This window comes from Trachinotus anak, unplaced genomic scaffold (genome assembly GCF_046630095.1).
Source record: "Trachinotus anak isolate AG129_WGS33_773 ecotype Australia unplaced genomic scaffold, CSIRO_AGI_Tana_v1 ptg000003l, whole genome shotgun sequence".
Taxonomy (NCBI): domain Eukaryota; kingdom Metazoa; phylum Chordata; class Actinopteri; order Carangiformes; family Carangidae; genus Trachinotus; species Trachinotus anak.
In genome coordinates, this window is record NW_027273854.1 from 21,326,380 (window position 1) to 21,352,185 (window position 25,806).

Here is a 25,806-nt window from a genome sequence, read left to right on the forward strand (position 1 = left end):
TGCGCTTTCCTATCCAGGATGGGATCGAGGCCTCTCTAGTGGGGCTTCTCCAGGATGCATAAGAAGAGCCTTTGTGCTCCAATCTAGTAAGCCAGAAATACAGCTTTTGAACCATGTGCATTGAAAGACAGAGAAAAATGGAGAGGCAGTTTGGGAGAGAGTGAATGAGTGAGTGAAGGGGTGGGGGTGGGGTGGGGTGGGGGCTTTAAAGGTGTTCGTGTCAAAAGCAGAGGGTTTAACACATTTGGAGTCTGAGTTGTGCGTCTGTGCATGTATGTTTTTTGTAGTGTGTGTTCGCCTGTGCATCCCCATGCGTGTGTGTATGTGTGTTGGTCACACAGTGGGCTGATATCAAGTACCTCTTTAAGCCCTCCTTCCACCTCCAGAGGTGCTTCAGTCTTTGTTTCACAGAGCCCCACTCCCCGACTCTGCTGAAGCCCGACTGTGAATGAAGCCTGGGAAGCAAAAGAGTGGCCATCGCCGGGTGGAAGATGGCAGGAGAGTGGGAAACGCAGCACACCACCTGGTTGTCTGCTTGGATTGCAGTCAAATAGGTGACAAGTGAAATGCATCCAGGATGGACGGAGGGAAGCGTGTTAGTGCTCAAAAACACAAGTCAAGCCAAATTCCTGAGGTTTGTTTTGACCATAGCGATGATGAGTTTATTTCTGAACATCTTCATGCACGTTTACATGAATTAAAATCGACTCTGCATTTGTGTGTTATGATTGTTTCTCGTCCTCGAGAGAGGCAGAGTAAACAGTGCTTGGAAATACATTTAGTCAGCTGAGAAAACACAGTGTTATATTGTTCTCTGTTTAGTCCGGTGCTTAGGAGCAAACAAAACAGCATCTGTGGTGCAGCTCCAGTTTTACAGAGGGTTAAGAAGAAGGAGCAGGAGGCCAAGTGGGTTTGAGAAAAACAAAAGACTGTGATTTCATATAGTTTTCCAGCTCCAAGTGGTGGTGGTAGAGATCTCATGCATAAAATCAGACTTCAAATCTGACGGGACTTGATTGTAATGATTGAACTTCTTTCTCCTTCCTCAACAGTCGTTTCCCCTGAGGTGCAGGACTGGTCTGTGAATAGAGATTAGGAATGGTGGCGTTCAAGGCCCGTAGCTGCTGGGTGATGCAAATCAGTCTCTGTGATCCTCCGCATTGTTCCTCCTTCTCCCCAAACAACTAATCCACTTAAGTATCACAGGCCTCTCAGCTCCCCACCCTCACTCATTTGAGTAGTTCCCGATAATTTGTTTTCTCCCTCTCTGTGTAATAAAAACTCAATCATAGTCATTAAAACACTGTTCATTTACACTGAAGTTAATGACTGTCTTGTCAATACACTGTAATTACTTTCTAATTAGATTGTTATTGGACATTTTGAATGCCACCTCTTTCTCTTGTTGAATGTGTTATCGGTCCTGTTGTTGAGGGTATGTGAATAGGATTAGGCAGCCTGTAATGCTTCCTGTCCTGTTCCCAGTTTTTTAGGAGCTTCAAATGTGACCATAGATTTCTGTATTTATGGCTTTAGACAAAACTTGTGATCAATCTTTTCAGAGATAAGAAATGTCAGAAAATTGAGTGTGTGAGTCGTGCTTTTCAACATTTTCTTTCAGAGTTGAGTCACTGATTTGAGGCCACTTGGGTCTAAGGTCCTCGGAGCAGTACTGTAAGCAGAATTAAAATGGCTAAATGCATCAAGGTTACACAATCCCTGATGGGATGTTTCAAAATCACAGATACTTACGCTCAACTTTCAGTGAAAAACAAAAGGACAAGGAACAATAAAGAAAAGGCAATAAATTCAAATGTTTTTATGTCGACAAATCAAGTCTTTTCCACCCGGTCCTCATCAGTAGACCTATAGAACAAATGCCATGGGAGTTTAAGCATTTTCATTCAACTACTTGCTGTTTCCATTTCCTGGCAGCTGTCAGCACAGCATACAATTGAAGGGCAGAGGGCCTTCCCCGCCACTAAAGCTCGGACAACCCCAGTGTGTCGCATCATCAGCGCCGACCTGCCTGACTTTGTTTTCCGAGGAGGACTCACTGTTAGCGGGGAGACAATGGCAGCAGTGGAACTGGGGGATTCATCCGTGTGGAAAGTTCCAAGTTGGTGCTGCTGATGGAAACCTGACCCCCGCGTCCAGTCCGCTTCGTCTAACACGAATGCCAAAAACTTTGTTCATATCACGTCTGTGTTTGTTGTTCCAGCTTCTTCTCTGCGCATACTGAGAGGGAAGTTCACACACACCCAGATCTCTTTTCAGCTCTCCCATCCCACCCAGATCATGAGAGAAATCACAGTCCCATCGTGATCTTGTGCAACACTTGGCCTTAATAAGATGAAATTAGATTGTTCGTGTGTTGCGGCTCTGACTGACATTGTGATCTCAGTATCAGAGGAGCCAGGCAACCTGAACAGTCATGTTAAAGATACCTGTAGCAACAAAACGCCAGAGAGAACCAGATCATGCACTCATCCACTGACCTCTTCATCCCTCACCATCTCTCCTCCATCCACCAAGAGTTAGGGTGGTTTTATGGCCGGTAATCCTGGTGGCCTTACATTAATGGAGAACACAGCTTGAACTTTCAACACTGACTGTATAATTGGTTGGCCCCTTTGGAGCATTTTGCGCTGGGCATTGCAGGAGCAGTATATCAGTACTCCGTCCACGAGCCAAGACAGATGGACTCTCATTTGGAGAAGGTTCAGAATTGTGTGTTTTTGTGTAAAATTCCCGTAGGAATAAGTTAAGGGTTTCCACCGATGCCAAACCCTCGCAGCTACAACAATAACATCTGCGGTTTGGATTAGACACGTTGGTGATATCACCCTTTTAGTAATATGCCTGCATTATAGCAGTCTTACAGCCAGCCCTTATTGTCTGTGAAGTTTATAGAGGCACACGATCCAACACAAATGCTGACCTGCGCTGCAGGGCATGGTTGCAGCTCTTTGGCAGCAGCCAATGTTTTAATTCATTTACTTCTAATGCTTTGCTATTGGCTTCACATTTTTTATGTCACAGTGACAGTTTCCCCTTCGAGTATTCACTTATTTCAGAGCCTTTACTTTAGTTAATTTCAACATTACAGTGGGACAAAGATTCATTTAAAAAGTTTAGTTTTTCTTAAACACTCACAAAAAGAAAAAAATGTCATTTTTAAAAGCTGATTTTGATTCCTTCTTTTCACTGTCACATCCCGCTGAGCTGTGTTCATCAGTCACACTTCATTTAAACAGAGGAAACATGGCAACACTTTAGATCACAGACACTTTAAATATTTATATCTGAGGTATCAATAAAATACTTAATGGGTCCATATTCATACACAGGGAGAAGTAGAGGGACTGAGTAAGTAACAAATTTGTGTTTGGGAACTAAATGACACTATGTACTTTTTAAATTATCCTCTAAATAATAAAATACAGAGTGAAGACCACCAGGCTGAGCCTGTGTGTCATGAAGAGAAGTCAAACTACATGTGGAAAGTATTTGTAGCGAGTAAGTGTTGAAATGAGACATAACCCTCATACCCCTCTGTAATAAGAGCGCTGTGTCACACATGTTCAGTGCTCTGTCTTGATTGTAGTGTGCCGCCACCAAAAAGTATCAGCTGTTACCCCGGCTGTGGTAAAACATAGAGAAAATTGTCATGTGATTAGTTGTATTTATTAATATTCTTAAACTGGATGTCGTCCAGTTAAACCTCAGCAAAATGTGTTTGAGTGAAAGTCTGTGTGTTTGGATTCATAAAGGCTCATTCAGATTTTTCTCTTACATCACTTTTAATCATCAGTTTGATCTTGGCTCAAACTATAAACTACATTTCTCTTCCCCAGTATTTTATCATCAAATCTTTACTGAAGTTATTATAATTTTGTAGCTGCTGGTTTATTACATTTTGTATAAATGTTACAGGATGAATTCGCTAACAAGTACAACTGAGAGAACAAGTGACGTAATGCAATGGAGCATGTTGTTTGCACATTGTGTGAGGTGATGTTATCAAGAAAAAAGACACTTTCTTGGTGATGACAAGGAGAAAAGAACTAAGAATGTGATTTCAGCTGGGATCATCCTCATTTTGTTTTTACACAGTTTATTTCAGATGAATTAATTTTCAGTTCTATCAGGCTGTTCAAGAGCCAAACATGTATCAATACTTTTCATTACAGCCATCTACAATTCAATGCAAAAAGTAAAAAATAAAAGGTCAAAAATAAAAACCACAAAAGCCACATTGGTTCATGTGTCATTAAATATATTCATTTGTGATAAACATAATATATTAGTATTACAAGACATTACACAACCATTTGCAATGGACACTGCTAAACATCATTTACAAGCCAATGTATAAACATGAGCAGATAATTATTCAGATAATATATTTATGGAGAGTCTGGTGGGGAGTACCTTTTTGGCCGCAAAACAAGTTGAAATGTGTCTGTGCAGGTGTGTTGGATGAGACTTTATTAGCACATTGTAAATTTCAGATGCACACAGTATGATGCAGAGTACTGAGGTGTGTGTGTGTGTGTGTGTGTGTGTGTGTGTGTGTGTGTGTGTGTGTGTGTGTGTGTATTAGGTGTGGCCCTGGATATGTGTACTGTCTGTTTTTGTGTATGTGTAAACTCACTCAAAGTCTCTCATTGTGTGAGACATTTATTTGTCTTTGCATTTATTAAGCCTCTAGTATTTAAAACTCTGGTTAAGTTCACATGGAGATAGATCTAGTTAATGTTTAACAAAACAAAACAAAAAAGTAATACTATACAGCTATATAACACGTAGACAATCACTCATGCCTGTTTGTCGAGTACCAAGTCTTGGTAATGGAATCCAGTCGTCGAAAAGTGGCTTTGAGGTGGCGAACATTTGACACACAGCGTGCTGAGCGCACTGCACAATAAAACATCTGTGATATTTCATCACTCCACAGGTTATTTTCCCACAACACTGAGTACTGTATACAAATTAAATGTGTACATAATTCACAATCATTGTTAGCTATCAGTCAGCTATAGTAAATAGTGAGCATGCAGGATGTCAGTGGTATGAGGATTGCTTGATAGGTCAATATTCTCTCTTTTTTTTTTTTTAATTAATGAAGTGAGAATTCATCAGCACTCTCACTTGCAAATGTTTGGGACATCTGACTTAGAGAATAAACAGGACCTGCACCTTCTGTCCTCTGCATGTTTGAACAGGACTGTTTCTGTCAATCAGATACATCATCATACAGAGCGGTCATCAGTGAGGCAGCTTTTTGCATCATATGGTCCAGAATGGGATTTTTCTCTTTTTGGATGCCACTCTTAAAAATAATTGTGAACATATCTCATATGTTCTAAAAAGTTTGACTAGTAAAAATAAGTGCATGGTTGACACGTCTACTCTACACCTAGCCGATGCTACCGCACCATCTACTAAAAATAATGTCTATGTATGCACGTATGGTTACTTTACATTGCAGAGGTCACAACCACAACATACTGCTGATATATCGGTAAGCGCTGAACAAAGACTCGCATGTACTGAGATCATTATACAGAACGAGGAGAGGATCGTTATGGCGTTTCGTTCCCACAACACTGAGGTAACACTCACATATGAGCAGGGAGCTCTTGGGCAAAATGGCACTCGCACCACAGTTATAAACTATTTCACTATTTTTTCACCTCCAGCTGTTGAAAAAGTTTCTCCAAAGTTTGGCAGGTTGTAAGAGCAACTTATCATACATGAGTGGAGTCCCACAGTGACTCTTCTTTTAACTGGACATAGTGGAAAGAGATCCTCTGAAGACACAAAGGGGTGATACAGTAGATGCATTGCTCTTAAAAACAACTGAAGGGTCTTTAAAAAAAAGAAAACAACAGCATCATGGGTAAAATAGTCAGGATGTGACATATCTGTAACATTAGGTGCAAACTCTGCAATTACACGACAAAACAAACCTTGAAAGACGAACAGAAAAACTGTAGAATGAGCTCCTTCACAAAAGTTCCTAAAAAACACTAATCTCTTCGCTCCAACTCAGAGCAGCAGCACTCAGTCATTCCCCCATCTCTCCTACTTTTCACCTGTGTCTCTCTATCTATCTTTTATTCTTCCAGTTTATTTTTATTTTTTTATTCATCCATCCATCCTCTCCTCTTCCTCGCATTCAATCCCAGTAGAGGCATTGTTTTGCCTCCACCTCTCCCTCAATCTCTCTCTTATTCTCTCCTCTCCAGCTACTTTTAGCACTTTCCCCTCTTGTCGCGCTGTTGGAACTTCCTCAGCCGGCGGCCCCACAGGTCCTTCCAGGGGATGAGCAGGCTCCCCTTGTCCGCCACCACGCCGCTCTGTCCGGGGGAGTCGTCGTCTGTGCCCAGGAGCAGGTACTTCCTCCCGGGCTTGATCTTGGGGCATTTGCAGGCCACGTCCTTTGCACGCACCCACAGCAGCTGGTCCCCGCGGCGGATGCGGTGCTCACCTTGCTTGTAGACAGAAATGATGTTGACGGTGAACTTCCACCACTCACCTGCTTTGTCTCCTTTCAGAACGTGCACTTGGACAGCTGGTGGAGGAGAGGAGAGAAGCCAGGGTTAAATCACCTTCATGGTTGACTGTGATTCCTCATTAGGGATACTTGATGTACCCCCTGTACTTCTAGTAAACTGGTTGTAAATTTATAAGTAAGTAAGTAAGTTTTGAACCAATACCTGGACACGAAATGCTTTGACTGTGAGTGTTAGCAAGTTATCAGAGAAATCAGAATACAGAAGTAAGGCAGTAAGTCACACAAGCAAGTCTCAAGTCTTAATCTTCAAGTAAGTCTCAAGCAAGTCAAGTCCCTGCTGTAAGTCAAGCAAAACAAGTGAAGTTATATGAAATCCTGATGATCAGCCCCAGTTTCCACATTTAAATCAGTTGAAGACAGTGGTTTAGTTTAACTTTCAACATTAACGAAAACTGTTGCAGTTGCTTACACCTCACAAATCGTAGTGCTTAGTTAGTTACTTATTATCATTACCTGAACCAAGAGGGTTAAGTCTGTTTATTTGTCAACAGTATCACCCAAAAAGTACCAAACTGATTTGCACCAAAGTTGTTGAAGGGATGGGGAATGGGCTTAGGAAGAACCCATTAAATTCTGGTCCAGATCTGGTCAAAGGGACAGATCTAGGAATTTTTTCATCACTGTCTTTAGTGTGTAGGATTGTTTGACCTTAGTGTAGGTATGTGGTCTACAGAGTGCCATTCTAATTATTACTATCACTATACATCTATGTTAAGTCTACTTTGTGATAACCTTCTTTGTGTTATGTTCTCTTTCCTCCTGCAGTCCAAACTTTTGTGTTTTTGGATTCAGCCCCTCCCCATGCTGCCTTATGGATTGGCCTCTGCTGGTCTGCCATGTCCTAGTGGGTTGCCAGGTTTGTGGGCATGACACTAGAAATCACCCAATCATGTCTCAAAAACAAAATTTAACTTCTCAATATCTATAAAAAATGCAAATATTTAATTTGAAGAAATCAAGTTTGAGTCATCTGTCTTAAGTCATGAAAACCAAGTCAAAGTCTGAGTCTTTTATCAGTGTTGGTCAAACAAGTCTCTAGGCCTCAAATTTGTGACTTAAGTCATGTGACTCTAGTCCCCCCACCTCTGGTTAGAGCTAAATGGTTGAAATAGAGGGCTAAGGGCAATATAGGTAAATGGTGTAAAAACTAAAAGTAGTTGATAAACAGTTTAAATTGCTAACAACAATGCTTAAATGGGGCCACAACTTCCAGCTGTTGCTACTCCAAGAGGCAGTAATACAAAACTGACTTAAAGATTAAGATCACTAGTATAATAAGATCTTTTACATAATTCATTGTGCTAAATGACATTCATTTTTAAGATAAATGCAAATTAACACATTCTGAATACGACATAGTGTTGATAAAAGAGTACATGACTTAATCGTCAGGGTACATTAGACAAGGTTGGGAACCTCTGTCATAAACTGTAACAACTTCTTTATTCAAGTGTTGGCATCTGTGTGAGGCAGCAGACAGATGCCAACACTTTTATACAACGTCATATAAAATATCCAGTAAAAGCTGCTGTTTGAATCACTCCCCTCATCTCTGACCTATGACCTTTCCTTGTGCTCCTGAGCACACACCCTGTTAGAGCAGCAGTTGTCAGAGCACTCCCTGCACGAACACACCGGTTCCTGGCAGAAAACATCTAAAGGGCTTTTCCTTCCGGTGGCCAGGCAGCATTTTTAATACAATTTTTTATTTTAATTCTATTTTTTTGCAAAAAAAAAAATCAAATGGCCAAAAGAAATGTTTTATAGAAAAATGCCACATCTGCTAACAATATAACTTCTGAAAAAAAGATCCTTTCCAATTGCTTAATCAGGTGCTAAAGTGGAGTCTGAACATTGACAACCTCAGGCTACATCACGCTGAGCCTGGTAACTATTGGAACACCACTTGTGGCAGATATTTTAATATCAGGAAATGAGTAAAGCTTCCTTTGCAGAAGCTCCCCTGCATAGATTCTGTGTCCAACAAAGCAACCATTACTTCATCACATTGATTGGAGCAAGAGGTAAACAGCTCAAAGGCGACAGAGCTAATCTGTGCTTGAAGTGAAGTGCTTTACCCCATGGGTTTAGCTAAGAATGTGCTATTAATGTGAAGGTGTGCAGGGGGAGGGGGTTCACTTACTATTGTGAGAATTAATCTAATCTGGAGAAGATTAGATTAGATGATTTTATCCATTTATCTTCTGTGTTTAACTCTTGGACTTGAAAGTTAGCAAAAATAATTGTGTAATAATAATAATAATATCCAAACTGAATTTTCTCCTAAAAGGAAGAACTTTTTTGTTCTAGATTATTCTGATAGCGTAGTAGGTTAGCCTTTTCTTTGCCTTTCTGGCTGAACATGATCACTTTTGGTGTTCATCAGTCGTCCCCTTTTACTGCCAAGAATGAGGAGAACCGGAGGAGTGGGGTGTTTGAGTATGTGTGTCAATGCATGGCGTGAGCAAATTGCACACAATTTCAGAAGAAAGAAGGTTTGTTGGGCTGAGTAGAGTGAGCTCTCACAGCCCTGCCATTCAATGCAGCCCTCTCCTTCATCCAGACACATAAAGGGTGTGTGAGGAGGAGGGGGGTGGGGGGAATTGGGAAGGAGGGGCCACTATTTGTCTTCCCAGCCACAGAAAAAGTTCCAGGAGAATCAGGATGTGTTTCCGACCTCATGAGCTATCCGGGTTCTGCTCCCAGAGCTCCATCCAACTTCGCAGCGTGAGAATCCAGCGGAGATAGCGCTCTCCTCTCGGTTACAGCGTCCAGGCCCAGTCTCTGTGTCAGTGTCTGCCTCTCTTTCTCTCTCAAGTATGTTCTCAGTCTGTACTTGGAGTATTTAAACACACACACACTCACACTCACACTCACACACCTTCTGCCTATTGGTTGGAGCTAAATAGACACCAGAGAGAGGCTGAGAGCACGGGGTCAAACAACCTATTACGAAATGGTGCACACTGTTTGGTGAGACAGACGGTGAAAGAGAAGAGATAAGTGTTAGATGATCCTGCACTTGCACAATGGCTGCCAGCTGAGCCTCCCTCACAGCCAAACTTCCCACTGGGTTTATCTTCTTTGGGCAGTGTGCTGCGGCTTGACACTGCATGCCACCAACAAGCAAGGGCTAATGAAATTAGAGCTTGCTTAATTACCACACTGAGGCCCCTGTCCCCTCTGGTTATCAGCTGAGTGAATGATCAGGGACCTGCTACCCTTGGGCGAGCACAGAGGGGTGACCAGGGAGGTTAGGGGAGGGGAGGAGGGGGTTGCCTTTGAGCACTACCCCGGAGCGTCGGTAAACACGCGGCCCTTTGATTCATTGTCCTCCTGGTGGCAGGGAGAGGGAGGGTACGTGTGTGCAGAGGAGGGTTTGAGGCAAGAATATAATCCCTTTGTGTCCGCCGTCTCCGTAGCTACGGCAGTGATGAAAAACAAAAATTGAATAAACAAAACATATTTCTTTCTCTCCGAGGTGGCAATCCGTCACCGTCTGCCTAATTTACCACCTGTTTGTGCCCCGAGGAATGTTCGGTGCCGGCAGAGCGCACAACTGTGTTTAAACAGAGGGCCCCTTCCCGTGACCCCTTGGGGGCCTGCATCACCACTCGCACATGGGGGTTGTGGCCCCCAAAGAACAGAGCAGAGACACTGAAGCCCCACAAAAGCAAGGCGACAGGCCTGAGAAATGAATTAGACCGAGGCAAAGGGAATGCATGCTAAGCGATGATGTCTGCCATACTGCTTCGGCTCAGGCGGGATCATCTGCTTCCAGACTTTTTAGAGGAACTTCAGAGAAAACCAACAGGAACCGCCCGCTTTGCTTGGATCAGCCTGACTGATTTATAGATGCACGGTCTGTCTCAGCTCTGATGATTAAGATTTAAGTCAATGGAAATATGAATAATGGCTGCTTTTGGCCTCCTGGCAAAATGCAACAAATGGCCTGAATTACCGTCGACTCAACCATAAGAAGGAATAAAATATATTTGACCGTTTTTCTGTTGGATGCTGTTTAAAGAATATGAAGCTGGTTTTCTGACAGACAGTGGATGAGGTTTCACTGATGCTGATTTTGAGTGAGAGACAACTTAGTCAGCTCCGAAAGAGATCAGCATCAGGGCAGCTGAAAGGATCCCAGCAGAAGAAACAGTGATGAATTTTAATACAACTGGTTTGCACAAATTTACTTTGGCCACTTAAATCTACATGACAGATATTCTACAAGTCACTAATGCTACAGCTTTGAAATTTACAGGGAATCCATAATAATTTAACAAAGAAAAAAAAATGTATGGTTGGGTCTCCAGAGGCGTGCTCTTATTGTCTTTTTAGTGGATGCAGTACTTGCCAGGCCTTGGCTGAGAGCAGAGTGTATCCTGTGAAACACTGGATCTGCCTCAAAGGTTTTTTTTTTGGTCTCTGTGGTTAACATATGTGGATCCACCGATAACAGATAAACCATTTTATTGCGATGATTAATGGGGCAGAAAATCCAAAGAGTGGAGTGGATCATGTGGATGAATGTGCAGTTACACAGTAGGGTAGCGCAATGCAAAAAAGCGGGTTATCCCCCTGCCTCTGTTCTATCACCATATCCTCCTGTGTTGGATTTACTCTTCTATTGTTGTGGTTTTTAGTTGACAGATAAAGGCCCTGTATCATTTATCATTATCATCAAAACATCAAAATTCCTTCATGCTGTTGATTTGATTTATTCAGCATATTAATATATCATTTCAGACCCTGTAAGGTGATATTTATTGACCTAGCACAACATTGTTAGATGTATTTCAGCTGCACCACTTGTTCTGTGGATTCATTGACATTAATAAAACATAATGTGATTGCTGTGTGTTTTGGCTTCTCTTATCAGTTTGGGGTTTGCTATAAAATGCCTGAAACTTCAGCCAGATGCCTGAGGCGGACTGAGCTGGACAAAGCATACTTGTACTTACTCCCACAGTGTGTTCCTCCTCTACAGGGTCTATGGGGGTGCAAGTCTACAATACTTTCACCGTAGTTCAGATGTTCATGCTTTGACTCGTTAATGCCTGATGCTGCAGGGCAGGAGTCGGTTTTTCACTCAATAGGAAAAGAAAAATCATTGTGTGCTCAATTGGTAAATCTTGGGATGCTGCTACTCTGGAAGAAAAAGGGCTGCATTCATTGGGGAGTGTCCTAATTGAGTAATTGGAACAACAGGTGGGAGAAGAAGGGAGTCAGTGAAAGAATCAATAACCACGTTTACCTTGATTTTCTTTTCATTACTTCCGCTAAGGATTGTTGAAGGTTGTTTTCACCTGTGTCTGTTCGTTTGTGAGCAGGATTACACAAAAAGCACTGAACCAATTTGCACTGAACTTGGTGGAGGGGTGGGGCATTGGCCATGGAAGAATCCATTAAATTTTGGGGTGGATCCAGATCATTTCCTACGAATTTGATTTTTTTCTCTGAAGTCTGGTGTATGTTGTTTGATATTGGCCTTGGCGGAGATCTGTGCTCCCCGAGTGCCGCTTCTCATGATTTCTTTGAAGTGTTTTTTGGTTTGTGAATTTCTGGGGAGTAAGTTCTGAAATAACTCTCATTATCTCCCACCTGTTGTCCCAGTTACTCAATCAGGGAACATGCCTGAAAGAATGCATAGAAAGGTCAGGCTAAGGTACTGTCTCTTCCTTTGAACCTTGATGAACCAACCAAGGTTGAAACTGAAGAACAAGCCATGTAACTAATACTAAAACCCCACATATGCCTGCTCTACCACATACCTGAAGTCTGCTCTTTTGCACAACAGGTGAATTCATTTAAATATAGTGGATTAAGTGCATCTCTCTGAAGTCTAAACATTAGTTGCTGTCAGTCTTCTTCTCAGCTTCTTTGAGTAGCCAGCATCATTTTAAAGTAACCCAACTGGTGTTGCTTCAAAATACTGAACAGATCAATAAAGACAGGTCTGTTCAACACTTACTTAGATTAAATAAAGACCCTGTTCACATATCAAACCATGTTTTACCCACATTTGCATTTTCAGATCTTTTCCACAAATTTTGCTGTCCACACTTAAGGGGAAAAATTAAGATTTACTTCCTGTACTTTCAGTTGGCCAACAACCGCACTCCTTACAACAAACATCTGGTAAGGAGGGGAGCTGAATTTATAGACAGTTTTGACAAATACAGCCTTATTCTTTGTTTGGTCCCAGGTGCTTTATAGTGAAATGCTAAATGTAATTCCTTGGCATTTGTATCAAGACCCTTAACTGAATCATAATTTAACTGCTTGTACAGTTGCATGACAGCAGAAAAAGGAAGATATGTCGTGAAAACACCTGTACTGTGGGATCAATTCAGTGATATCAGCACACAAAATGATCTGTTATAAGTAACAGAGAATTGGTTGATAGTAATAAATGGTGAAAAGCTCTGTTTTCCTTCTCCACACTTCAAACTGATCCACTCTGGAAAGTGATTTTAAAACTTTCTCTTTTTAAAGGTGGGAACTGTCAGCTTAGTGTGCATGGAAGCCCACATCAGAGAGAAATTATATATTTTCATATTAATCTGCATTAGTGGACACGACCTGAGGCTGCGTAAGTAAACGATCGCTGAAACACGCGGAGCAGCAGCAGGGTGTGGATTGGCCACGCTCGCCGTCTGATTAATTGAGACATCTGACCTCTTGACTGCTGGCTGACGTCTGGCAGCACACATTCCTGCATGCTCACTCACCATAGTCTTTTTTACAGTACTTCTTCATGGTGATCTTCATCTTTCCTTTGGAAGCTTTACAGTGAGATTCACAATCTGGGGGGAAAAGGCGAGAGGGAAAGAAAAGATTCAGAGTTAGATGGCAAATTTCATCCTGTGTAAAATGCCTCTTATCACACATTAAGTGTAATTCAGCTGGATGGGCTTTACATGTAGTCCCTTGCGTCACACTATTTGTGCCCCCGGGGTCTTAAAGATGCCTTCAAAGTGCCACTGTGAAACGGATTAAAGCTTACACAGATCCTCCTGTGTCTGTCAACACACTCCTACTACACCCCTCCCAACTTTTCCACTCCAGCCTGCTCCCCTCGTCAGTGTCCTGGCATGCATTGTGCGATCTCTGAGGGCTACGGAGGTCACTCCTGCACAAAAGAGGGTCACAGGGGGAAATTAGCTAGTGACCTACCCAAAATTAACAGTGACCTTTAGTGGCATCTCAGGCGAGAAAGTGAATACTCTAATGCTGGTTGAGGCTAAATGTTCTGCGCTCCCAATCCCACCACCCACCCTCAAGATTTATGATTAATATCTTAGCAGTGTTCCCTTTACACCCATGTATGTGTACCTGGGTTCGCATGCCAAAGAGCTTTATCGATGGCCATTGCTGTTGTCACTGGGCCAGCTACCTTTGTAATGAGGGAGCTGGTGGTGGGACCAGAGGCCAAACTGAAAATTGAAATCATTTGTTCCCTCCACTTTCCACTGACTGACACAAATTGGAACCAGATCATCTCTGAGTGTTGCCCCCCTCCCACTCTGCCTCTCCCAGAGCAATAAGCCTTGTGCTCTTTTCTAGGGGGGTGGGAAAGCTGGGCTGGGCAGTCTAAGAGAAAGGAGGGGGCAGTTGAGAGAGAGGGGGGACCTTTCAGCTTGCCTGAATATGGACAAACTTCATTATTTCTTCCAGCCCTCTGTCCAGTCTTCCCCTTTCTTCCCCATTATACTCTGTGTGAATGAGGTTGCCTGGGTAATGATGGAGGAAGAAAAAAACGCCCCTCTCCTCCCTCTCTCAAAAAAAAAAAAGAACGGTTTGGGATGTGGGTTGAGGATCGAATTCATGTATGTAGAGAAAGCATTTCTGGTGGAATGCCTGGCTGCTGCTTTTCGTGGTGGCGGGAGAAATAAGAAAAGAGGAAATCCCAAAGTAAATGAATTTGACGAGTCCATATCGAGCATGCCTGATTTCCATGTAAATGAAGTGGGGAGGGCGGGGGGCCTCTTTATCTCCCGCTGGCCCCTAGGGGCCTTCATCATACCTCCCTTTGATAGCTGACGTTGCCCATTAGCCCCTTAGCGCAATCGCCGCAGTGGGCCATTACGCCCGCAGCTCTCATTAAGGTCCAATCTCCTGCTGCGAGGACAAACGCCCCCTTTGTGTGTCCCTGCAGCACTGCCACGTTCATTCTGCGGGGTCCCGGGGGACCACACTGCTCCTAATTTGGAGGGTGGTGTCTGTGTGGAGTTTCTGACAGGAGTCCAAACTCCTCACAGCCTCGGCAGCCACTATAGTAGAAAGTGGGACTCACAACAAAGCTCAGTGAAGTCAGTGGCGCCACTCTCGTCAGACGCTGATCGATGATCAGAGGTGACTCAGCCTATTCACACAAACCGGTATCATGGCAAAACAAAGTGATACACTGCTAATTAATAAGTGAGCAGCTAAGGGAACAAGTTTACAGCCTGTTTGCTCCTAATTACATTATTAAAGACAGAGCCTGAAAATGATGAGAAACCTGCAGGTAAATGCTGCTGCAGCACATCTTCTAATGTCAGCAGTCCAATATGGAGACCCTTGTCAGAGCACATGAGCAACAGGGGCAGGCAGGGCTTCACTGCTGGTGCGGCCAGCCTTGATTGAAATACAAACTGGTGCAAATGAAGCATGTAATCAGATTAGGGCTGAGACCCTGGGGAGGCTGCGGGGCAGGCTGGGAATACAGGCAACGAGGCCACAGGGAGCACTGGAAAAATATCTGGAGTTCACATCAGCGGCAGACAGACCTCACTGATGTGTGTTTAGTTGACGAGCGACACAAGGAATGGATGGAAAAACATGCATGTGCTAGAAATACACATATAATTACATATAAGGCCGTGCAGATATATTTATAATTACATGAGGGAACAGTTAATTTAGTTAGTTGCATGCAGTGATTAAAAAAAATCCCTTATACATTGATAAAATAACATTATAGAAATGAAAATTAAAGAGCAATACCACTATATCTGCTGTGTTACTCACCAGACGGCTCCTCGTAGCTGGTGTAAGTTGCTGTAGGAGATGCAACTGGGATCTCTGTGACAAAGAGGAATAAATACATATTTCACATCATCATCATCATCATCATCATCATCATCATCATATAGCAATTAATATAGAATATAACTTATGTGACGGTTACATCTATGAGAAAATATAGGAGTTCAATTTCCTTGCTCCTTTTAGCCCTGAGCATATGTGAGTAACTTCAGAGCATATTAACATATTGGGGGTGGATTTATTAGGATGTCTTGTTATAATGACAGCTGATTAAGACGCACAGATGTGATGAGAATGTGTAGCAAGAAAGGGAGTTTACTTATTAATATCCTGCTCCCTCCTGATTATAGTACGTTGTAGGTACAGAGAGCCAAGGCTGCAGCTCTTGTTAAAGTCAGAGCTGGCAGGGAGGTAGATATCACAAAAAATTTAATATTGTACTAAACCAAAAGACATTATCTCAAAAAAAAAAAAAATATGAGAAACCAAATATATTCTGCTCTTAAAAAACCCATTTCCTCCAATTTTTACACCACATTTGTTACCATCTCAACAAAATTGAAGAAATCCTATTCCAGCAGGTTCACATGCAGGTTTAAATTATCCTTGTGGACTCTGGCCAAACATATCACTCTGATTCTTAGTCCACAGAGTCCAATTTCCACATGACTTTATCAGAGACGTCAACCCCAGTAACATAGTGGACAATTGTTGGTGTGTACACGACCTCCCAGACATCACTGTTATCTTATCTGTTCATGCCAGCCAGCTACTCCATGCTCCTAGCTAAAGCAGCTACTAGTGACCCATCTCTGTTTCTGTGAGGCGTTGGCGTTTATTGCCGAGGGCCTGGAATCTGCAGGCAGCAGATACAGCCAATAAACATATCAGCCATCATTCCCTTGGACTCATTCTGGGGATTTATTGTGAAACGGACCGTTAACGGTGTTGAAGGCTCACAAGGCCATGTTAGGCGAGCAATAATGGTCTGTTTATCCAGGCTCTGGTTTAAACAGCCAAATACCTATCTAAAATAATGGAACAGCGGTATAAAAATAACACTAGATGAGTGTGAGCCATGAATTCATGTATAACAACGTGTCCTGTCCTTTTCAGGTCTTGTCCCGATGTAATTATCAGGATTTCTTATTTCTTATAGCTCATGAAGCCTGGCTATCAAAGCTGTCCTCTAATTTAACTAAAGGTCTGGAATCACCAATCCCGCTATTAGTGGATGTGCTCATGGATGCAAAATAAATCCATACAATTTCTTCTTTTAATAAATATACAAACTTTGGTGAACTTTGGCCCTTGAATTTCTGCCACTGACCAATAGTGAGCTGTCATGACAGAGTTGGCCTTGTAGCTTATTAGCTGTGTTTCCCGTTCCACTCTTATTTAACCTCCTCTGTCAGAGTATAAACTGCTCCACAAAAGAATGACTTGCAGACAATTGTGAGACAGTCGTTGCTGGTACAAGGCCTTTTGAATAAAACTGTGTCAACTTTTTGTCCTGATAAAGACCAAGCTAAACTGACAAGCTTGCTAACAGTCAGCTAGCAAGCTTGTCAGTTTAGCTTGGTATTAGCTTGGAGAGCTTTATTCTCCCCCTTCAGTAATTTTTGACTGAAGAACATGCTGTACGATAATGAATTAACTGCTGGGGAAGAGTAAACAAAATGGTACAGAGAAAATAGAAAGGAGGTGCGGGACCTATTGTATCTAAGTAGCGACAGCGTGTTAGCAGTTACACCAACTAGTACTGTGAGTATTGTCACTACATCACAAGCTTCAAGATCCAAATTTTTCTCAAAGACGCACACAGATTAATCTCACTGCATCACTTTCTGGTGTGACTTAGCCTTAGGTGTGTATGTGGGCATAACTGAAGTTGCTGTAGAAAGTGTAAACTGACTTTTAAGCTTAATTTTACAATTTCTAGAGTTTATAAATTATAACATACGGTTTTATTTATAATTAATCCATAATTTTTAATGCTTTATCAATTAGTAACAGTCAAGAAAGACTTTTGGATTATTAAGTTATCAAAAACCCTGTTGGCTAATAAAGGCTATAGTCTCTGCCTTGTTGAAAACTCCTCATCTTAATGGCTCGTTAGGAAATTAGGAACCCTTTAAAAATGACTTACTAACACTTGTTTCTGCCAACCTGACAGCTTGTTAGGAGAGGTTTAAGTCACTAGTAAAGTTTTGTGATTTGGACTCGGTAATAAGTTCTTACTACAGGAATTTACATGAATCTTTTTGCATGATGATGCAAAATGCTAGTTAAACAGGATTCACAACTCAGCAACCCAAAATTTTGCTTTTTAATGCTTATAATCGATTGAACTACAAAGCATATGTAATTGATTTGTTAACCACTAATAAAGCTGCCACCTATAGTGTATCCCTCATTAAAACAGTGGTACCAGATGTGCCCTACTCGTACTGTTAACACGGATTAACACTCTCCACTGTACGCAAAGGTGGTGTAAATCGGTCTTACTGATGCAGGGAGCGATGGGAGATCGGCTTTGCTGGTAGCCCTTGGCACAGCGGTTACAGGTGATTCCTGTCACTCCATCCTTGCAGGGGCATTGGCCTGTTGTCTGGTTACACGTCTTCCCTGCAGCTCCAACTGGGTGGCAGTCACATGCTGTGGAGGGAGGGCAGAAAAATAAAAAGCACAGAAACATCAAGCTAGATTGTACCCACATAAACAACTTGTGATTTGAAAAATGAAAACATGGGTGGTTTGCAAAATCAGCTGCATTACAAAACAAATATCAGCTTCCAAATGACTACAGTATGTCTCTGGCTTGTCCTCTGCTGACTCTACATATTCCATACAATAAAAAGCAATCTTAGCACTTAAACCCAGTGAGAAATCATCCACATTAGTCTGGACTGTGTTTTCCTTCCAGACCATCACAGATGGGGAACTGGGCCTTGGACCAGCATAAAACCTCAATCAAATTACACCGCTTCACTCCACCCATAATGACCATAGGATTCTTCATTAGGTCTGCTCTGGAAGGCATGCAGAAGAGTAAATAACTTGATTATTATAGCATTTCACTCTCACTGCACTATATCGCTCATATATGTACATCACAGAATGTATGAGAATGTGTTATGTATCTGTGTGTGTGTGTGTGTGTGTGTGTGTGTGTGTGTGTGTGTGTGAGAGAGAGAGAGAGCTTATTAAGAGCCGGCTTTGTGTCCACTGCAGCGTTGTGATCAGACTGTGTGCTCTTCAGATTGAGTTTCCAATGTAAAGCTCCCTGGCAAAGAGTTCCTTGCAAATACTGCCTGAATAATGTTTCCCATTAATTGACGAGTGGAACGCACTTCAAAGCCTGTGTAAGCTGTTAGTTGGGAGGATTGCAAGTTAAATGTGAGAAATTTGTACTCTGTGTGTGTGCGTTCTGCCAAACATTTACCATAAAGCCAGTGTTTGAAGTGGAAGCCCAGCCTCCCTATTAGCCCTGCATGTGTTATATGTACCAGCAGAGTCATTTGAAATCTGCTTGAAGTGGTCCAGTAGAGTTTGGAGTTACCCTTAGTTGGAATTTATGGAGCTTCATGAACATAACAAGATCCTTATTAAATTTAAAAAAAAAAGCTCTAACTTCTTTGTTTTTGTTCTACTTTGTTTCTTTTATTGAAATAAAATCAAATGGTGAAAGTTTTAGGGATTCAATTTATTTCCTCTGAGAATTCAAGGTCACTACATTGTTTACATTAAAGTGAGGGAGGGCTTCTTAATGGAAACCACAAACGAAATGAAATGACGCAGCTAATGGTAAAACTTAACAATGGCATCACAGGGATGAGACAGTCTTTCTGTTTCTTTTGGCTGCTACAGTTTATCTACCAAAAATCACTTAAATAAACCAGTTTTCTCTGGCTTGTTTATTCTGCAGATGTTACCTTCTAAGGCACTGACAAAGAATATTTCAGGATGGGACCAGAACAGTAAAATCCTATAATATTAAATTTGCAAATTTGCTTTCTTGCAGAGCATTAGATGAGAAGTCACTCTCAAAATCCCATTGACATTTTGTATTAGCGTCAATAAAAATGCAGCCATGGACCAGAGCCTTACTTAACAGTATGTCATGCAGTTCGCTCCATATTTAGATATGGACGGTAATATTTTAATCAAAGGTTCTACTAGACTGGTTTCCAAGCGAAATCATCAGCAAGATGGGTGCCCAAAATAACTGAGGGCACATGAGGTAACCTTGCAAAGCAGCTGGTGACAGAGTCCATCTTACCAGGCTCCAAGCTCTTCGCTTGTGGCCAAACCACAGTGGTTCAGACCAATCATTGTCCTGTGAGGAAGGATCTGCTGGCAGCTATGGGTATGTCTTAGGTGTGACTACAGCCAGAAGCTTTAGTTCGCTAATGGCGGCTCCTAAAGCGGTTAGAGTAGATGCTGCTCTATCATCGCTTATAACAGAACTAGAGGGTATTCGCTGAAAGAGGAGCAAAGAACAGCACTGAAGGCTTTTCTCAATGGACTCTTTTGACTGGCTTCAGCAAGACTTTGATTTACCAAATGGCTCTTGGTGGTGAAAAAACGGGAAGGATGCAGAATCTGCCCATGACTCACAGTGATAGACAGATGGCTCATCCAATCACCTAGCAAGTATTTTTGAAAACGCAGTTTCCAACGAAACCTCCGCAGATGGTTCTGTCTAACAAACCATCTGGTGCGTCAGGTTACTTATGAGGAGTTCAACATGAAGACTTGTTTTTGTGCCTAAAAATGAATGAGTCGCAAAAGTGGAAATGTTTATTATCTCAAGAAGGAAACCAGCCTGTTAGCTCAGGGAGCAGATTTAGCTGTTAGTTCTGGCAATCTGGTCCAGTTTAACTCTGTACAGTTATTTAATGGGTTTTCAGCGAACAGCTAGAAGTGAAAATGTCCATATACAAACCAGTAACTTTGTGAAAATGTGCTTTCTACCCCACTGTTGTGTGCACAGTCTCATCTACACTGTTGTTTATTCTATAGTTCTAACAAAGTAATTGTTGTTGTTAAATGATAGTAAACGCTGTAGCGGATGAAGATTTATCTTAAAATGTGGAAAATAAACCTCAGGAAAATGTTCAGAGAGGCCAACGTAAGAAATGCTGAATGAGAGATCATAGTTTTAGGCTAGCCTGGTCATAATGCCAAGACTTTGCTCTCTATATATGGCTACAGCCAGCAGCTGCTTAGCTTAGCTTAGCATACTGCTCACAGCCAATAAATGGTCTGGCAGAAACCTTCCTGTAAGAATGTGATGTTCATTTTTACACCTTGGTTTTTCATTAAACTTAAAATGTTTAACATGTTCATTAGTACTGTTTGGAGGATTTTGTTACATTTGAACACAGCCAGACTAGCTGTTTCCAAGTGTTTATGCTAAGCTAACAGCGTTGCATAAAAAAATAAATAAATAAATAAAAGTTAAAAAAAACAACTAAAAACTAACCAGCTGCTGGCTGTGGCTTTGTATTTACTGGACAGACATGAGAACGGGATCAGTAAGAAAAGTAAATACGCCTTTTTCCCAAAATGTTGAAGTGCTCATTTAAGAAGCTTGACTCCACACTGAATGTGACAGACTGAATAAGGTTCATAAAGTAATAAAATATCAGATAGCTACTTTGTTTTTGTTTTTTTGTTGTTTTTTGTTTGATTTTTTTGTTGTTGTTGTTTTTAACCACAGGTAGACTGACTGTATTTCTTACAGTTGCAATCCCAACAACCACCCCCTCCCTCCTTCCCTACAAACTGGAAACATTTATTAATTTCAACCTGCAGTGGGGGCCTGTGGAGCTGAATGTTTGCTGAGGGGTTCAATGGGAATGCAGTGCAATGAACCATGTACCAGCTTCATCTCTGTGGACTCGCTGTGCCTAGTTAAAGGCTTAAACTGCCAAACATACGACGGGACCGGGAAAAAAACAAACTGTTGAGGGCGGGGGGGCGTGTGCTGCGGTTCTCCAAGAGCCATGTTTACACTGCGCTTGATGAGGGGTGAAGTTGTTAATCTGGGAAATAAAGCATGAGGCATTCCACACTGCCACTGGAGATGTAGGCGCTGCTGTAAAGTGCAGAGGAGCCATTTTTTTCATTAAAGCTCCAACTATTAAGTGAATTGTTGAGAGGACATTTTGTTGAGATGTGGAGTGTTAGGGAGGGAAGGGAGGGGGGTTGAGGAATGGGGAATGAAAGCAGACTTCATCCTGGCTGTGTTGGCGCAGCACTGTATTTCCTGTCCAACAACAGCAGAGTGGGATGGTTGGCTGATTTGAACAATAAATATAGCGACTTGTAACTGATGTCACATTGCCCTGTTTTTGTCACCTGAGGAGAAAGGCAGCAATCAGGGTGTTTGGTTTTGACTCCAGAGCAATGAGCTGAGTATGCGGAGGGATGGGGAGAGGGGCTTCGAGTGTTCAGGTTACTGATCCAGCTGTTTGGAAAGCCTTTGTGGAGATCTATGGATGTTGCTACATCATTAGGCAAAGTGAGGACCTCTGTTACACTAACCTACTCCCAGCTCCTCCCCCCTGAACCCCAAGTACTCCCCAAATATAGCTTGTGAAAATGTTTAGGCTGGCAGGGTGAAACAATGCTGCAAAGAACCATTTGTCATTTTTGAGTGCAGATGATCTATCAAGCTTATGTTCAGCAAAACACTGCCACATGCAGTAAATCGATCCCAGCGCTCTGTGTGACAGTGATCTCTGACTGTCTCTGATTTGAAAAAAAACTGAAAATACTTTTTTCGCCATGTTGCTCATGCCTTTCCTCTTATTTCATGCAAGTTGGAAAAGGAGGACTGTTGTGGCACACAGTAGGAAATATCATGTTGCTGTTTCCGTGTTTCAATAGCCAGCCAAGGACAGGGGCACCGGAGGATAGGCATCCTATGATCCATCAGCAGCCAATCACAACTCAGCGGTGGATGTGGCTGAGGACCACAATATGTGCATCTGCCCAAAGTCAGTAATTTCTCATTAGTGTGTGGTAAGACAGTGGATCTCAAACTTCCTCAAATTAAGGACCCCTAAACTGACAAAATTAGATCACAGACCCCAACCTGAGAGGATTTTGTCCTATAGGGTCCCACATTTTTGCTTTTAGACATTTTGTTACAGAGAGTGTTTAAAACCAATGACCAAAATAACCATAGATTCTGTCATTGAGTGGCTTAAGGAGCAAGTGATAGTGAAAATTATACCCCAGGAACCCCTTCAGGGATCCTGGGGTTGACTGGACCCCAGTTTGAGGACCAGTGTGGTAAGAGATGTAAATGTACAATGGCATCCAATAATGTTTGAAATCAGCACACAGTAAAATTCTTAGCATTTTGTTTAATATTCCTGTGTAAACAGAATATAAACAGCATATAATAATGCGCTATATAATCATCAATCATCTCCCTGTGTAATAATTCAAAATAATGATAAAATTTAAGACAATGCATTATAAAAACTATGGACATGGATCCTTGTTTGCTCTTAGTGTCAGGTACATCTTTAACAAATAATCAGAATCATCTGAGACATTATCATCGTTGTTTTTCTGTTAGTTTCTCTCACACAGCCAAATACAGACATCGATATGTACAAGTATCTTGTGCATCTATGGGATATTTTGCCAGTGAGTGTTTAGACTAAGTGATTGAGTGACAGCAGTTTGTTTGCTCAAGGCCTTGGAGCTGGTCTTCACTCCCCGAGGAGCTCAGAGACAGACGGAGCTCAGCTTTTGTCTCCCCACACATTAATCCTTGGCAGCTTGGTCTCAAACCTGACGTATGTGCTCACACCTGTGTGTGTTGTGAGGGACGATTAGCGAGTTGTTTCCACCGCTCTGTTCAGTGCATCAGCTCACACCTCTGTGCTGTTTGTTATGTTTGTCTTGTCAGGGATCCACAGAGGACCTCAAATAGTTTGGGAGCTACACGGGTCAGTTCACTGACACCAAGACAGCTGGGAGCTTTTCTCCAAACCTTTTTTTTAAAAACCCTTTAATACCTCAGGTGTGAAACAGAGCACAATGAATGATGTATGTATAAATCACTACCTCAGCTCTAGGTATGGTGAATCTAATGCTAATTCTTGTGTTTAAAGTCGAAGTTAAAGTGATAGTTTGGGTTATTTGATGTTGGGTTATGTGAAGCACTTATACATTGTCAGTGTATTATCCTGCAGAAGATTCAGATCAGAGCCCTCTCAGTTTAGAGAAGCAGCCGGGATCACCGGCACAGACACTGAGCGATGGCTGCTGTGGTCGGAGCCAGCCACTTTAAAAACTGAAATAAAGCTTAAGTGTAAGCACCTGACTCGCTGACTTTCTGACTCAAACAGCTGATCTGTGGCGTGATACACTGTGTAGATGCGCTTGTCTGTAGCAGTACAGTAGTTCAACGACTGAGAAAATGTAGTTCCAAAGAAAAGGGCTGTTTGACAGCAAGATAAAGCAGCGAAAATATTCAAACTAAAGTGTAAAGTGTTTTTTTTTTTTTGGTGGGCATTTTTCTTTAGTCACTACTGCACTTTTTTGCAGATGGCCCCATCCATAGCAGGACTCATATCTACTTCTCCAAACTGAGAGGGCACGCTGACTATACATAACCCCGCATCAAATCACCCAAAATACAGTTTTAAAAAAGATTTTTGGGAAGAAATCAGTGCACATATCCTTGGCTTTCATTTTTGTAATTGTTTGGTTATCACTGCTGCTGTGAATTTTGGCAGTCTGGTTATTTGTGTCACCATATCCAGACCCCAGAGACAGTTAAAACAAGGTAGACCCCCTATTTGGTATAATGTAGGACCACCACACAACACTGAATGTCCAGCTGTTGCCAGTGACTCATGCTAACATTAGCCAGTTAAGCTGGCTAGCTTTCACTTTCCAAGTGGAATTCAAACTTAACAACCCCCAAATGTCGTATAGAGACAGACGACTTTATTTGCTAACAGTTTATAACCAACACAACACTATATGTGCTTGTAGAAAGTGGAGAAAACATCTTGTCTCAATGTTCGTAGGCTAGCGATACTGGTTCACAAATGTTAATTGTGTTCAAAGTATAGTGGATTGCTCAATACATATATCTATTTTCCATGTGTATATGTACACTCAGTCGTCAGTTTCTGTGGTGCTATGGAACTGCATTGTATCTTGTTGGCGAGTTCCTATTATTTTGTCCAGTACATTCAAATCAATGGGGTAGACTAAACAACAGACACACACCACTGTATTATCCAATACAGTTCAACTGCAGCCTCCACAGTGATCATACGGTTGAATCAACACCTCTTAATCACAGTTTCAACAAAAAGTGATCATTATAACATTCATGAAGGAGTAGAGTATAAGTTTATGCTCTTTATGTTTATGTTTGCACATTTATATCTCCTGCTCTATAAAAGTATTTGTGCCCTCTCAGATATGTGAAAAAGGAAAGAATCTTGTTTCAAAATTACAAAAAATGGATAAAATAGGCACAATAGCTGCTGTATCATTAACGTTACATATACACATTAATGTAGTCTTTGTCGTATCCTCTTACCTTTGCAAGCTCTCCGGTGAGAGATGGACTTGGTCATGTCCCTGTAGTAACCCTCCTTGCAGTAGTGACAGTGGCGCCCTGCTGTGTTGTGACGGCAGTTGAGGCAGACCCCACCACTCCTCCGGCCTGACAGCTTGTACAGCTCCATGTTGAACCGACAGCGGCGGGCGTGCAGGTTACAGTGGCAGGCTGGGCAGAGACAGACAAAGACAGACACTGAATTCTCATATGAGAGCTCCTTTTGCAAGGACGCCTGAAGTGAATAAAACATTCACTACTCAGACTTTAAGCAATCCCATGTGGTCCTGTTCTTATGTGAAAACCGTGTAACTCCTGTTTTGCTGATTTTCATGTTTTCACTCCTGTTGCATGGTTACACAGTCTCCTGTCATCCCAGAAACTCCAAACCCTCAGTCTCATGAAACCAAATGCAATGTCATCAAGTTGAAAAACAGTACTGTTATTCTTAGCTCCTGAAAAACTGACATTGTGGAAATATGAGCTTGTTATCTGACAGTGATGAACTCAGCGCACAATGTTCACAGACCTTCTAATTTGCAGCTGTGGTTGGGAGCCAAATGCAGGCAGTAATGAAGTCTCCATC

General features: G+C 42.0%; 2 protein-coding genes across 3 annotated transcripts in view; one reads left to right on the forward strand and one right to left on the reverse strand.

Moving 5' to 3' along the window:
- LOC139618506 (phosphoinositide 3-kinase regulatory subunit 5-like) overlaps nt 1-25,806 on the forward strand; it is a 78,896-nt gene that overhangs the window by 12,640 nt on the left and 40,450 nt on the right. The window lies entirely within an intron of this gene.
- ntn1b (netrin 1b) overlaps nt 1,939-25,806 on the reverse strand; it is a 50,880-nt gene continuing 27,012 nt past the window's right edge. For both annotated transcript variants that reach the window (XM_071474476.1, XM_071474475.1), the window contains 5 exons: nt 25,203-25,391; nt 18,125-18,274; nt 15,599-15,652; nt 13,318-13,392; nt 1,939-6,580 (listed from right to left, as the gene is read on the reverse strand). In XM_071474476.1, coding sequence (XP_071330577.1) covers nt 6,261-6,580; nt 13,318-13,392; nt 15,599-15,652; nt 18,125-18,274; nt 25,203-25,391 — 788 coding nt within the window. In that variant the 3' untranslated portion in view covers nt 1,939-6,260. The remainder of the gene's footprint in view (nt 6,581-13,317; nt 13,393-15,598; nt 15,653-18,124; nt 18,275-25,202; nt 25,392-25,806) is intronic.